The sequence below is a fragment of the Physcomitrium patens genome, chromosome 23 (assembly GCF_059467195.1).
Source record: "Physcomitrium patens ecotype Gransden chromosome 23, ASM5946719v1, whole genome shotgun sequence".
In the NCBI taxonomy this organism is placed as follows: domain Eukaryota; kingdom Viridiplantae; phylum Streptophyta; class Bryopsida; order Funariales; family Funariaceae; genus Physcomitrium; species Physcomitrium patens.
Window position 1 is genome coordinate 13,750,245 of NC_143432.1, and position 14,756 is coordinate 13,765,000.

The following is a 14,756-nucleotide window of genomic DNA, read 5'->3' on the forward strand; positions in this document are numbered from 1 at the left end:
TTAATAAGCATAAAAAATTTGAAAAAAAATTGAACTCATCTATCCAAAGAAACAGCTCCTAAACCACTTGGATGTTGGCTATCTTTCTTCTTTAATCTAGATATTAATATTTCAGTAGCAATTTCTCTTTTTTGAATTATTCAATTGCTTCACAAATTGGCTGGTGTATATATTTCTAAGTCTGTATTGCTAGTACCATTTTTTGCTTAGATTAAATTAATAATTTTTTACAATTATTAAGTCCCTCATTGATCCTAAATTTCCAAAATCTAAGATCTTAATCCAATAAAACTCTCATGTTTGTTAATTTAACTGCTTGATTCACATCAAAGTTCTCAAACCCTTTGAAGACAAACACAATGAAAATTTTATAGAATCTCACCTTTAAATGTGCTATACCATTCTTACAATACTCAAAATTGTAAATTTTATATTTTTCAAAATTTGAAACCACGGAGTACATCTCTCATTTTGAAAAGGCCTCAAAAACTCAATATGACTCCAAATCTCATGAAACTAACTCTCAAAAAACCTTTTCCTTACCTACTTTCAAATCTTGTTCTTTAATCAATCAAAGAACCCTGGAATGGCAGTAGGTGAATACATGATGTATTGAGCTTACAAATTCCAGTCTGAAGCCAATGTTGATTGCCCTAGCGTGGGTGCGGGATTTCCACCACTGAATTACCTTGACCATGTTCTGCCATGCTTTTCCAATCTGGGTCCATTTTTTTGAAGCCCCAGATTTGCAATACCTTGCCACCATAGCGGTTTCCATCTCCCACTTATGGATGGTTGGCACAGTGTTAGCCAATGGCGCAAGAGTGCAATGAGGTTGGATTGCCTCGGTTCTATGGCTTTAATGATCCGTTTACTAAGAAGACATGTCATTGCATGTTCGAGGTTGATGAGGCTCAATCCACCGACCTTCTTCTTGAGTATACAGGTCGTTCATGCCACCCTTGAGCACGCACGGTGTTCCCGCCCTGTCCAAAGGTAGTTGCGGAGAGTGGCTCTGATTTTCTTTGTACCTTGTCTTGACCCAGCCCACAATACTACGAAATATCATAATGTCTGAGGCTAATACTTGTTTAACGATTAGTCAGCGACCTACAAGCAACAATTTGGAGGAAGTCCAGAACCCAAGTTTGTTCTGAATTTTTTGTTTTAAAAATTGATCTGTATCAAAGATATTGAGTGTGAGTCCGAAAGGGGTGCCTAGCAGTTTCGGACCGTCATCAATGTATCAATGTATCAGTGAAGGGACACATGGTGAAGATCTTGTATGAGATGTTTAATAACGTAATTGGCCGCCAATTACTTAGCATGGACTGATCGCCAGACTTCGTGAGCAATGTGATAAGGCCGTTGGTAATGTCGCTCAGAAGGCTCCTCTTGCCACGGCATCTTGTATTTTCACAGTAGTCCTGACTGATTTGGTCCCAATAAATTATGAAGAATTGCACAGCTACACCATCCAGGCCGGGAGCTTTATCATGTGCTAACTCTATTGCCGCTACATATACTTCATGTTCCATGAGTGGTTGTCCGAGGAGTTGTGCAGCGGTGGGTGAGAGTGTTGTTGGTAATGTTGCGAGGATTGCCTCCTCGGCCCTGAGGACACTATCATCTCTCGGTCGGGCCGCGTACAGTTGGTGGCAGAAGTTGATGCAGATTTGTTCCATCGCAGAATGGTTAGTGCCATGTGTCCCTTCACTGTTTTGTAGTTTTATAATCGTGTTCCGGACGAGTTTCTTACGGACAATATGAAAGAATTCTTTCGTCATGCTGTTCCCTTTCTCCCTCCACCGAATTCGAGCTCTGATGCAGCGTCCATGTAGTTTCTTGTACACAATCTTACTGAGTGTGTCGCGGCAAGTTTCTGATTGGATTTGCCAGTGTGCATCATCTGGTTGAGAGTGGAGTTTCTCTTGTGCCGTTACAAGCTCGGCTTTGGTAGTGGATTCTTCTCTTCATTCGGCTTCTGCTAGTTTGCGACAGTATTGTTTGTAGAATTTTTAAAATTTGCGTAATCTGGAAAGAAAAGAGGATGCCCTTGGCGGTGAGCTTGTCCATATTCTCTGCACTTCCTCTTTGACAACTTCGGCTTCAAGATAGAGCGCGTTCAATTTATACATTGTTTTTTAGGGTTCTTGTTGTTGTAATATCACCTTGATGGTTACTGGGAAGTGGTCTGAAATGGATGTCCCCCCGAATCCTATAGTTGCATGTGGCGTAATGTAGACTTCCGGTGCTCAGGCCGGACATGTACATCCTGTCTAATCGGCCGAGGGATTTGGCACCATCCTGCCTACGATTATTCCATGTATATCTCATGTATTGGAAAGGGTTGTGTAGCATAAGAGTATCTTTAAACTGATCCCATATCAGCTTTTCTTCCCCAGCAATGAGTTTGGTATTTAATTATTTTTTAAAAATGCCTTCATAAATTTGCATGATACTTTTTAAAGATATATAAACTTAAATTATTCTAAACTTAAATTATTCTAAACTTAAATTATTCTAAATCATTTTTAGTCTTATCTTATCAATATCACTAATGATAAATAATTTAAGCACAATTAATCCATTAAAAAAATACAACTTTATTAAGTCAAAGAAGTATTTGATGTACTATGAGTTGGAGGAATATGCATGCACAAAGATTAAATAAATTTATCAATTTTACCAATAAAAATTGATGATGTTAATGGTATCAATAACTGAGTTTGACAAGAAATTAAAAAAATCCATAATAAAAAAATAAAAAAAATAATAGATTGTGCTCGTAAAGCAAGTTCATTGGCACAAAATCATCAAGAGCCATCAAGTATTGTTCTAATAATGTTATTTTATTTTTATTTTTATTTTCTATTGACTCAAAAGATTTCATTTAAATACAAAAAAATAGTTTCAGATAAAACTTGCATTTGCAAGGACTATTGAAGATTTCCACATGTGACGATCTTTATAGAAACTGACCTCACATATGTATGAATAATGTATGAATAAATGAAGTTTAGCGTTTAGGGGGGGGGGGGGGGGGGGGGGGTTAGGGTAGTTCCTGATAGAAAGCTCCTGCATTGCTTCTCCACCACAGCTTTCTCCCAATTGCAAGACTTGGTCCAGGTCTCCTCCTCCCACAGTTTCACCGTGTTCCCTGCTACTTTTCTTTAGGGTTTGCTCCTCCGACTAAACTCCCCGAAGCTCTAGAAGGCTCTGTCTGTTGACGAAGTACACATCTGGTTACTGTAGAAAATTCATGGCCCACAGTTCTCTCTCCCAAGTTGAGATAATCTGAACCGAGAAAGAACAATGACAGTGTCTGCTTCAGATCTGCTCAATTGGGCCACATTATGTTTTGGTGTTTGTTGGGCAGTTTCAGAGTCCAGACTCCATGAGAATTCCTTGCCAGACGTGCCAACTGCTCTCAATTTTATTTTTTCCAGTATTGAACACTTGGAGCAAATGCAAGGTCTGTAGCTGGGAATCGGTCTTATAGGTCACATGGGTCTGTCAGGAAGCACTCTCATTAGCCAGCGTTTGATAAAATTCGGCTTCATAATTTTGAAGTTGTCATAATCTTGCTAAGTACATAAAGAATTCCTTACAAGCTGAAGTTTTAAAATCTTAACACCTTATTGAATCATATACATACGTGTGCACTTCCGGCTCAGAAGACCGGGATCACGTAAGTTTTCCAAGCTCCGAGTCTTGTGTTTTTTTTTTTTTTTTTTTTTTTTTTGGTGTCACTGTACAGATCACGAATCCGACTTTCCGTCATTTCTTCCAGGTCCAGCTTGAAAAATTCGAAGAATTGATGACGTCCAAACTCACAGCCCAAGTCAAGCAGAACAAAACTTCCGTGTAAGACAGATCAGAGAGAAACACTTGCTCAGACATCTTGCACAGCAGCTGCTCAAAGCGCTACTGAACATCCTTTTTTCTGTATGAGGTCCTCGGTGGGTTTTAAATACGCTATGCTCACCACTGTTTCCGAGACTTGCATTGCTCTTTATCCAGCTCAACCCATTCACAACCCATTTTAAGCATTTGGGTCAATGTTGCAGAGTTTCCAGCACAAGAACATACTGAATGGGCACACATGAACAAGCACTCACTGAAACCCATTTCGAGGAGCACAAGTGAGGAGGAGGAATCGGTTCACACTTCAAGTAAAAGAATTGTTTTATTGAGCTTATACACACAGTGGAAAGAGTTACCACTATACTTTGTCCTATAGTATGACCATAGGCCTACCACCAAGGCATAGTTATTAAGCATTTCAAGAATGCGAACAACTTTGCAACAATGTACTAAACCTCTTAAGAAAGAGCAGCAGAAAGAAAAGAATGTATACACAGATGTCAACACCTGCTCTCATAGGTATCTGCAGCAAATATTGCCATCGCAATCTGCAGTCATCTCCTATTCATGTGACCTTGATGTGATTCACTAGCGGACTACAACCTAATTGAGAACTAGGAACAAATCAAGGAATTTTAGGAAAGAAAAAAACGAAAGGAAAAAAGAAAAAAGAAAAAGATAAGTGCGCCTGAAAAAAGGTCGACGTGTCGGCCACTTATTTGCTTTTCCCTGACTTGAATCTATGAACAATTGAAATCTAGAGTGAAAATAAATGTTCTACGAGTAACATGTCTCGAGTGTTGGTTACCAGTAAGGGCTCCTCCTTCCAGTGTTATTGTTGTTGACAGTGTACAAAATCAATTCTGGGTATTCCAGTCTTCGGTGATAATCATCACCTGGAGGATTGTTCTCACCAGTTTATTGTTTAGTCACAAGGGGTAACAAAAGATCCCCATTGTATGGACTTGATGTAGATTATTTTCAACCTTGTGCTGCGCCACGTTTCATTGGCACAAACACAATTGGCTTTTCCAAAGACCTTTTTCTGCCATTGGAAATGCTAGCACACCCTTGAGCTGATGACAAGAGTACATTCACAACCTGCACGATGCACAACAGAGAAGGCACCCACCTTAGATTTTTATGACGACTGCAAATAACTAAATAGTCGCACGGAAAATACAAATTACAAGTCTAGGGAGTTTTAAAGCGCAGTATGTTAGTTCATTTTGTTAATGTTCGAGTGCATGCCTCATGAGACTGTACCTTGGATGTATTTGTGGTGCAAACTTCAACAGGCGGCGCTGATGCACTACTAGGGAAATGCAACCCTTCCATGAGGTCACGTGGGAAGTGCCTGCTTCCGAAGTCGGAGCCCTTTAGCAACCTTACAAACTGGATTAAATGTTGCTGATTAGCTGGATGTCCCATCTTGCGCCTGAAGACATCAGACACCCCATGTTATATAAGCTATTATTCCTTGCCAAGGTTTCGCATAAATTTGTGGCAGATTCCAGCTTCTTGCCAAAATATCAACTCATTATCGGTACTGTACATTGCATATAAGAAGCCTATGATGATAATATAGAGTTACTACAGCGTCATCAGAATGAAGAGTATACCATAGTCCCCAAGTAGAAATTGTGTCAGCAACTTGCGGGCCTCCAAGCAAGGCCTCGAGCGATGCCTCTTGTTTCACTATCATACATCCTTTCACAGTTCCTTCCGCTACACCCGCCAAGTGACAAAATTCGTCTGGGGTCCTGTCCACATAACCGCACCTTGGTCACAAGACTTTGGTTGGAAGAAAACCCATTCGAATGGAGTACAACATGTCCATACTAGTACTTATTCTAATTGCAACGAGGAAACAAAATATCCTGTAATCTGAACCATGAACATTACTAAACCTTGAATCAAATACGAAAATTAGTAAACAAAACAGTAATTTGCATGCAAGGTACAAAGACATTTGCACGAAACAGAAATCCCTTAATACCTTTTGTTGCAATTGAAGCGGTTGTTGGCGACATGGACGCAAGTGAGAGCAAGCACTTGCAGCTGTACAGAATCTAAAATCTTCCCCTTCTCACGGTGATGGTTCCAGTACAGATCTAGAAGTTGAACGGCCAGGTATAGTCCTGTAGGCCCTAATTTTATGTTCGATGCAACCTGAATTCGAAGAAAATATTTAATAAGTACCATGCAAATCAACTTCTACACCAATACCGTCACGGTATGTACTAGAGAAAATAAGGTATAAAAGCGATGTTTTGGATAGTTTAAAACACACACGACGAACACCAGCAGGAATAAAGAAAAGATAATGTGAAACATAGTTAAAAGAGTGTGTTGAGAAGATGCACAGCGGACTTCAACCCCCCAGAAACAGAATTCCGAGGACTGTGAAAAGTTGGATACAACACAAACATCTAAAGGAAAATAAGTACCTCAGCCATGTGATGGATTAAGATGGTACGATTTTCAGACACATGAGCATTCTTCAACTCAGTTAAAGAGTCGTCAACGCATGCCACCTCCCCGTCAGCATTGTAAGTGCTCTCAGCATCCGAATCTTCGTCAACTGACCTCTTATCCACCGTGCTGAATGACAGCATCCCTCCACCACGACTGTTGTCTGAATCCGAAGAATCAGTTGTTGAAGAACTAGGAGAGCTCTCTTCCGGGAGATGAACCTCAAGTGAGAGGGGATGTTGTTTGATGCGGAGGATAATAGAGGATGGTTTAGAATATAAATGGGGTGAGTTAAGAGTCATCTTCTTCGATGACGCTTCCAAATTAGTGCAGTTCGAGCGAGTTGCTGTGCAGGATGATAAATTACCGTATTGCAACTGCTTTCTTGCCTCGTCTCGGGAACTGCTCCACCCCTTATTCAGTTCACACTTCGATGTGGCAACGGATAAACCCTGACTGTCCGACATTGTGCGGTGTGGTATAGATGTAGCCAACTTTCAATAAAAAGAATCTTCAATAGAAATTCAAAAGGTACCTATGCAATCCCAAGAATGATAAACTGCTGAGCTCTGCACAAGGTAAACAGGCCACAATTTAGACAACAAATTTAGTAATGATTAGACAGTTGATCCGTGATTGAGTTTTGTTTTACGACGTGTTAAACGGTTTCCTTGCAGGATACAGACGCTTCCAATCTAAATGCAACGCTCAGGCGAGGTTACAAAATCACTTTGAATAATATAGATATACCATTCTAATTTCATTCCACAGGGAACCCCTTACCCTGAAACTGCTTAGGTGGACATAACTTCTGCGAATTTCTCGTTTTAAAAAAAAAAAACTTAGCAAGTTAGATGGAACTGGAGTTCAGTATTCGAACTTCGCAAAATCATCAGCTTGCAATCACAGCAAGGTGTACAATAAACCTAACGTCTTCCTGTTTACCAAAAGGCCTCATTCGTGTCATTATCATAATTAAAGATAAGTTGAACTACAACGTAACTGGATCGACGTTGAGAATGTTTGATAACAGGAAGGGCACAATGATTTCCCAACAAATCAGAAGAGAAACACCAAAATCACAAATGTTTCCAGAACACCAAGTTAATATCCTTCTATGATCCATTCGAATTTGGTACAACTGCAACTGGGTATCCTCCCGCCAATAATTACAAATGACCATAAAGTGCGTTGATGATCCATTACAAGCTTGAGGCAAAGAAATGAGACATTGCAGGAAAAAGCCACTGATAGCTCAAAGATGAATACTATCTTTCTAAAAGAGGCATACCTCCTCTGCTTCAACATATCCTAACTCCTCGAAGGGTATCGACGCTTAATCGCACCTCAAGAATGCCATTAGCATGAGTTTGAAGTTACTCAACCCTAAAATCAGCGCTTGACACTACGTCTGCTACCCGCGGCTTAAGTATACCCTTGGAATAAGGCCATTACCGTCTTTCAGAGTAATTTGAATCAATACTAAGACGCTTGGGGGCAGGGGAGGGGGACAATACTAACCAAAAACAAAAACAAAAACAAAAAAAAAAAAAGAAAAAAAAAAGGTGTTCAAAGCTCATTCACCTAAATATTTTTCACCTAAATTAGCATTTTCTCTTTACACTAATTTAGGTGAAAAGTTGTGGGTCCTGTACCTGCTAATGCCATTGGGGATGTTGCCAGATATCTCATTCAAAGAAACTGAGATCAGCTTTGCAGATATCAGCTCCATAGCCTCTCTGTATATCTCAACCTTTTTCTTTGCAGTTTGTCACTTCATCGAAATGCGAATTCGTGCACTCCTCTTCTGAACAGACAGCAGACACACATCAAGGTCAACAGGGACATCGAGAAGCCGAGAGACCTGTTGAAATAAGAACAGGGGCGTAACTATCACGAACTTCCAGGTATGTAAATGTAGATTTACTGCAAAAGTGAGCATGCTGCTGACTTCAAAGCGAACGGAAAGACTAGAAGATGTGCGCCTATAACAGCTACTGGCCGGAACAATCCGAGTTTCTGTGATATAAGGTTAATTAGTTACGTCAAGACTACATGAGAATGTTCACGTTCGTAGAAGCCTGGAGGGTGAAAACGACAATCTTACAAAGTATACAGAGAGAGATCCAGCAATTCATCCGCTATGTACAGCACGCCTTGAACATCAGACCCGACCGCGGATCCGATTACCTCAGTACAAAATGAGAGTGACGGAAGATAAAGATAACGCAGTACAACATCCACAGTTAAGGCAGAATCCCGTGTACTATCTACACAAGGATCCCGAACAGAACAACAAAACACTTCAGTTGCTGTCTAAGAGTGCGACTATCCTTTTCAAGTGCTGTGATTCAAGTTTACTATTTGCGCCGGACGATATCGACTCATCATGTTTTTCAAGTACGCAAACAACGAGGAAATTATTTCAGAATTCGCAAAATGAGTTTTTCGATCCAGGATCATATCAAATACCACTTCCAACCTCAAACACCAACAATCAAAAGAAGTCGACAAATAACCTAGCCTCTGAATGAAACCATCAAGGAATTCCACCATGGAACTAGGTAAACAACAACCCCGGGGGGGGGAGGAGGCGCACAACATGGATAATGAACATTGGTTCACTAAATTTAGAACTGGACAGACTACAGGCGTCCATGAGACTAGATTATACTACACTTACGGGTCTGTGAGCAGAAACCCCCTCGCAAACAGTAGTGCAGAAAAGAGAAGCTAAATCGTGGTCATTCCGCGCAAGAGCATTACTTCCAAGACAAATAACAGACGCATTAAAACCTTCCTAGCAATATGTATATATATATATATATATATATATATGTATCCACAATAAAATAAAAACAATAATATTTTCATCAAAAAATCTGTAAAAATCTAGGCACCAAAAGCAAACCACCTCCGCTTCACACCAAAACACCAAACATCTCCCTCAACCTTTGACTTCCAATTGAAGCTAATACAATGTGTTGGCTAGACCGACACGCAAGCTGGCACTCGTTTGCACGATTTCACACCTCATCAGAGATAAACGATTAACTCCAAACTCCGTCACCTACCCTGGTCAAATCCGGACCACTAATCACCCACCCCTTCCCAAGGCAGCGCTACCCCCACCCCCCCCCCCTCCCCTCTCACAACAACCTGGTCGCCACTCCCACATTCCCTCCCGCACTAAAAAAAATAAAAATAAAAATAAAACGCACGACACCAATTCAACCCTCAATCAATTAAACCTAATCCAATCTATCACACACGGATTCAAACAGCCAATGTAGTCCCGGAACTGAACCACGGAGAGCTCCCTACCGACAAAATTCAATCTCCTGACTCCGATTCCTCCAAGCGACCGGAGCGATCAACAACCGATCGCCACCTCCTGAGCACAGTAATCGCACCGCAACGATTGTTCCGCGAGCATAGAATTGAAGTCAAAGGATTGTAACAGTAACATGACAACGTAGCTTCCACGTTCGAATTGCCGCAGAGCAACAACAGGCCAAGCTGAATACAGGAATGAATACTCTAACACTCTCTCCTCCTCCAAGCAAAGCAAACGAGCTCTCTCTCGCTCTCTGTGACCTCTTCCCTTTGATTCATTGAGGTGCGAGACGAAGTTCCCCTGAAACGTTCCACGTCCCCACCACGCTTACCTTACGTTCCCCCAGCGTTCTAGCCCAGACCTAGGTCTCTGGGGCGTGACCCCAGAGCTAACGACATCGGCACGGTTCTGGGGAAGGGAAAAGGGAGGGAATCTTTATGAGGAATCGGGAATATTATTCCTCTCGGACTCCCTACCTGGGTTGCGGTTACTTTTAAAGTTTCTTTTTGTTTACTTCTGCTTTATCCATTTTAGGATTATGTTAAATATATCTGGGGCTTTTTAAAGCATCTTGATCATTAAGAAGCTCCGAAATTAGCTTCCAAAACTCGCGTTAATGAATCAATATCCTGGTCTCTTCTTCTCCTACGGAAGGCAGAAAGAAAGAAAGAAAGAAAAAAGGAAAAACGGGGAAAAAGGGAAAAGTGAGAGGTTCCCTTTACTGTTGCGGAAATGTGAAGCCATCGTAGAGTAAAGGGGATTATTGTTCCTCAAACATCCCAGCGCTTTCTTTACTAGGTCCTATAATGTGGATGGATGGATAGATGGATGAATTTGTGGATGAATGGTTTCGATAGAAGACATCCACCATCCATCCATTTTATGCAAGATTCGATTGAAGACATTATGATGCCAATGTTAAGGCATAAAGTTGAACTTTCCTATTTGGAATTATGATGAAAATAATAACTAGGTCCATTTTCTCACTTTATTTTCTCACTTTATTTTCTCACTTTATTTTCTCACTTTATTTTATCTTCAAATGAAAAATATTCCAAGAACTAATTTTCCTTCACAAACCTTTCAAAATGGGCCTTTAGGTTTGGAGAGTCCCTTGATTCCATGATCTCTCTAAATTTTGCAGGTGGTGAAAGGCCTTTATTATGCCAATTAAAAGAATAATGTCATGATATAATAGCCTTTGGTGATACTTGAGTATGGATCACTACCCTTTGTAGATTTGGCCAAGCAATTCAATTTTTATTTTCAATTTACTTTGAAGCTTGTTTCATGAAGTATAATGCTTTCATTTGTACAAAAAAAATTTGATTCATGATTATTATTATTATTATCTGTGTATAATTGATGAGGTTTTCATTAGCATACCATAAAAACAGTTGGAAATAAACCAAAATAACTAAACTAATGCTCTGCAACTTCTATGCATTTAAAATGGAAGAAGTTGGATACCAAGCTACTTCTTCTTACAATGCAACTTGTGTTTAATTAAATAATATTTCTAAAACAAAGTTTCGATCTTTTTCAAAAAAATTAAAAAAGGTTTAATAATCATTTATTTATTTACTAATCTTCTTTCAGCAAAACATTGGACAAAAAAAAGGTGTAAAGAATTATTTGGTATTAGGATTAAGTAGGGTGGTAAGACTTTGAGAACTTTATCTTTTGAGGATACTATTTGAATAGTACAATATAGGTATTTTTATTTTTTATTTTTTAACTATATCACTAAAAAATTTAGAAAGTGGTTAAATCCAATTCATTTTAAAATGTGAAATTTCATTTGCAAACCAAATTCATGCTTTAAATTTTTCTTTAAAAATGAATGTACATGCAAGCGTACACACACATACAAAAGACACGATAAATATAACAACGTGATCACTAAGAATTAAATCTCTGCCTTTAAGGAACTTGAATTTGAAATAGAAAAATAATAGCTTCATAAAAGAAACGTCAAGTAAACTTCGAATATGATAATTTATAATACGAGTTTCCTAGTGTAATCTGTGATTTCATTGAATTACACATTCTTCCTTTAATCCCCCCCAAAAAAGAATGGTTTGTATTTATATTTATTTGTCACTGTTGCTAGATTTTGACAACAGAGATATACTGTTCCGTATGGTTTATTTGTTTGTTTAGTTTTGTTGCACCAGTAGAAAAAAAATAAAATAAAAAATAAAAAAATCGTAGTGTCCATTATTTTTTATACATATTAAAGATTAGACCATGAATTTGTAAAAAAAATTAATTTATTCTTAATTCTTGTGCTCTGTAATCTTCTCACCCTACATTTTTCATTTATCCTTTAATTATACATATATATATATATATATATATATATTAATAATATAAAAAAATGCGTATTTCGGTTAATATTTTCCATAAGTTTTTATGGAGTCATAACCTGTCTTTTTTCAACTAGATATTAAAAAAAAAAAAAAAAAAAAAAAAAATCATGTTAAAGTTGCCAAAGACAGAAAAAGAGGCCTAGCATGGGAGGAAGCTCCCTTTGCATTCCAAAAGGAGAAACAAGCCACTGAATCCACGTGGCACCAAGCTTCTGACACCTTGCATCTTTTTCATTTTGCATCGAGCACCACATGAGCCTCCACGTCGGACCCAGCTCTGCAAAAGCCTCCACGTCGGACTCAGCTCTGGAACCAACCAAATGTGGCCACATTCTGTGCCAGGTGGAAGGAAAAAAATTGGTCGACGTGGACATAAAGCTCGACACCTGTCGCAAAACACGTGGCATGTAATAGAATTTTCTCTCTAAGACATAAAATTAAACTTTGTTCCGTTCCTCTTTTTACCAACTTAAAGTTAACTTGTACTTTTCTTCTTATTTATATTTATATACAGATAGTCATAATAAAGATACTCATTACTATTATGATAAGAAATCTATTAAAATTTGGCCACATCGTAAAACATTGTTGATATATTTAATTACATCCTCAGAATGGGGTTTAAGGAACTGTATCACATTTTTAAACGTCTCATTTTCAATGCAAAAAATTATATTCACAGTGAAAAATGATTTCAAATTCAAGGTAATGTAATCAGAATATTGTATGAATACACACATGTTTATTGAATAATGTGATTATTTTCAAATTCAATCAAATAAATTTGATTAATTAGTAAAAATACTATATTGAAATTACGTTCTGCACATGTTATCACACATAAATGAAAAATAGACTAAAGATGGCAAGAACCTTTACTAGGAAACTAGAAATTGTTGACATCTTTTTTAAGAAAATATAATTGAATTTCTTGAGCTAAGAGTTGAACTATATGCTTCAATTATGATCCAGATTCTAATCATGTTAAAAATTCTTTTCTTTTGAGCAATCATGATGTAATATATAATCAAAAAATCTTGTGTTTCCAATATCTAGTATTAAAGCAAAGACTCATTACTACCTACAACTAATCAAATTCTAGAAAATCTCTTATCAAATCAATTTTGTAAGCATGTTTGAGCTTGAAAAGCATTGTTAATCTTTGTCTTGTTTTGTCTCCACCTCTTGCTTGGATTGCTCTAATAATACAAGATATCTATGAAGTGAAAGTTGTTTCAAACATCAATGGTCAATATTTTGATTTATATGTGACAAAATTCATTGGCAATTACAAGAGTGCTTGAGGTGCTTAGAAAACATCCACTTAATTAGTTAAATTTTGCAGAGTCAAAATTTGATAAACTTGGAGTAAAAAAGACATGATGGTGGCTTGTTGAGTTTAGGTGAACAATTAACAAATAGAAAATGAAATCATAGATAGGGGACTTGAAATTGCCACATTTAAGGTCATTACTCTTAATTCTTTTTATTATTATTATTATTATTATTATTTTTCCCTCTCTCTCTAGCTCTCACTTCTTTTTCAATTCTTTTTTCTCCTTCTTGTATCTCGGTCAATTTTTGTACTCTAATTTTTGTTCTAAATCGATTTATCATAAAAAAACATCAAATTCCCTTCTCTTCCAATCTATTGTTTTAAAACTTTAACAATCTATCCAAATCTATTATTATATTAAATTATTGTACATGGAATCTTCTTAAAATTAGTTTTTTAAGAATTGAGAATGGCTAAATTTAGAATTAGGATAGAGTTTTTATAATGTCATCTAATTGGAATTAGATTAATAAAGATCATATTCACACTTTGATATTATTTCACTTGAACTTCTATTAATCATTTCTATTGACATCCAATCAAGTAGTTGTTTCTTTTACTTTTATTTTTACAAAAGATGGCATTTATTTTTTCTAACTTTTAATTTATTTGTAATATATAAAATCCAAAATTAAGACAAAAAATAAAATACAAAATAAAATAAAATAGAAATATAAATACTAATTAATTAATTAACGATTATGAGATTAATAATATATCAGTAAATTAACAAATTATAAAATTAAAAACACTTAAAAAATAAATATAGATAAAAATTTCAACAAAGATTACATTAAAGTTATAATCAACAAATAAATTTACTAAATGTTTGGATGCATATAATAAGTCATACCATCTTAAGTTAGGTATAATGTGCAATTGCTTAATGAGGATATTTTTTTTATTGGTGTGTTGCAATGAAATTTAATATTCTTAATTTAAATCAATCCTACATGTTAAACTAAGAAGTATTAATTTCCTTTACTCTCTTAATTATTATAAATCACTTTTAAGTTCCTTAGATTAATAGACTGATAGGATTGATAAGTGCTAACACTAACTCATTCTACTTTATTACATAAACTCCAACTAATTTGTTTTCTCTATACTTTGGTTGCATTGCTTTTTCTTTAATTTTTCCTTGTCACAAATCAATAATCTGAAGACACTTGTTAATATAAGAATATGCATATACTTGTGTATTTGCAAAAGAATACCTAAACAAAAAAATAAACAAAAACACATATCATAAGTTTCTAAGTTTGTAAAACATAGAGATTTGAAGGGTAATTTAATACAAGATTTTTGCTTAGAAGAGGATTAAATTGGATTTAAGAGACCCATACAATATACATATTTGAACATGTTA

The 14,756-nt window shown here is 36.8% G+C and overlaps 2 protein-coding genes and 1 long non-coding RNA gene across 9 annotated transcripts in view; 2 read left to right on the forward strand and 1 right to left on the reverse strand.

The window, feature by feature from the left end:
- The first annotated feature begins 521 nt into the window (after nt 1–521).
- On the forward strand, nt 522–4,339 carry LOC149986579 (uncharacterized). The gene is made up of 3 exons (XR_016500286.1): nt 522–1,694; nt 3,794–3,962; nt 4,071–4,339. It is a non-coding gene; the product is annotated as an uncharacterized LOC149986579 (long non-coding RNA).
- Nucleotides 4,171–9,942, reverse strand: LOC112275534 (uncharacterized). 4 transcript variants are annotated; one of them, XM_024505974.3, is made up of 7 exons: nt 9,667–9,942; nt 7,998–8,146; nt 6,318–6,911; nt 5,867–6,039; nt 5,490–5,630; nt 5,134–5,305; nt 4,171–4,968 (listed from the first exon to the last, which is right to left on the reverse strand). In XM_024505974.3, the coding sequence occupies exons 3-7, from the start codon at nt 6,807–6,809 to the stop codon at nt 4,849–4,851; spliced, it is 1,098 nt and encodes a 365-aa protein (XP_024361742.1). In that variant the 5' UTR covers nt 6,810–6,911; nt 7,998–8,146; nt 9,667–9,942; the 3' UTR covers nt 4,171–4,848. The 4 variants fall into 4 exon arrangements, with proteins under 4 accessions (XP_024361742.1, XP_024361739.1, XP_024361741.1 ...); XM_024505971.3 differs by having other exon boundaries at nt 7,998–8,149; XM_024505973.3 differs by lacking the exon at nt 9,667–9,942 and adding an exon at nt 9,026–9,407 and having other exon boundaries at nt 7,998–8,149.
- Nucleotides 9,943–14,214: 4,272 nt separating this feature from the next.
- The window catches only part of LOC112275740 (uncharacterized), a 4,628-nt gene continuing 4,086 nt past the window's right edge, over nt 14,215–14,756 (forward strand). Inside the window, exon 1 of one of the 4 annotated variants that reach the window (XM_073530476.2) lies at nt 14,215–14,756. This exon is cut by the window's right edge and continues 827 nt beyond it. The gene's annotated coding sequence lies outside the window, so the exon portion shown is untranslated. The other 3 variants (XM_073530475.2, XM_024506353.3, XM_024506354.3) reach the window with 3 other exon arrangements.

Bases quoted from the DNA above. Each gene is read 5' to 3' on its own strand.
- LOC112275534 (XM_024505974.3), bottom strand. From the start codon at position 6,809: ATGTCGGACAGTCAGGGTTTATCCGTTGCCACATCGAAGTGTGAACTG. The intron at 6,040-6,317 runs GTACTTATTTTC...CTTCGAATTCAG, and splicing joins TAATCCATCACATGGCTGAG to GTTGCATCGAACATAAAATT. The intron at 4,969-5,133 runs GTACAGTCTCAT...TGCATCGTGCAG, and splicing joins GCACCACAAATACATCCAAG to GTTGTGAATGTACTCTTGTC.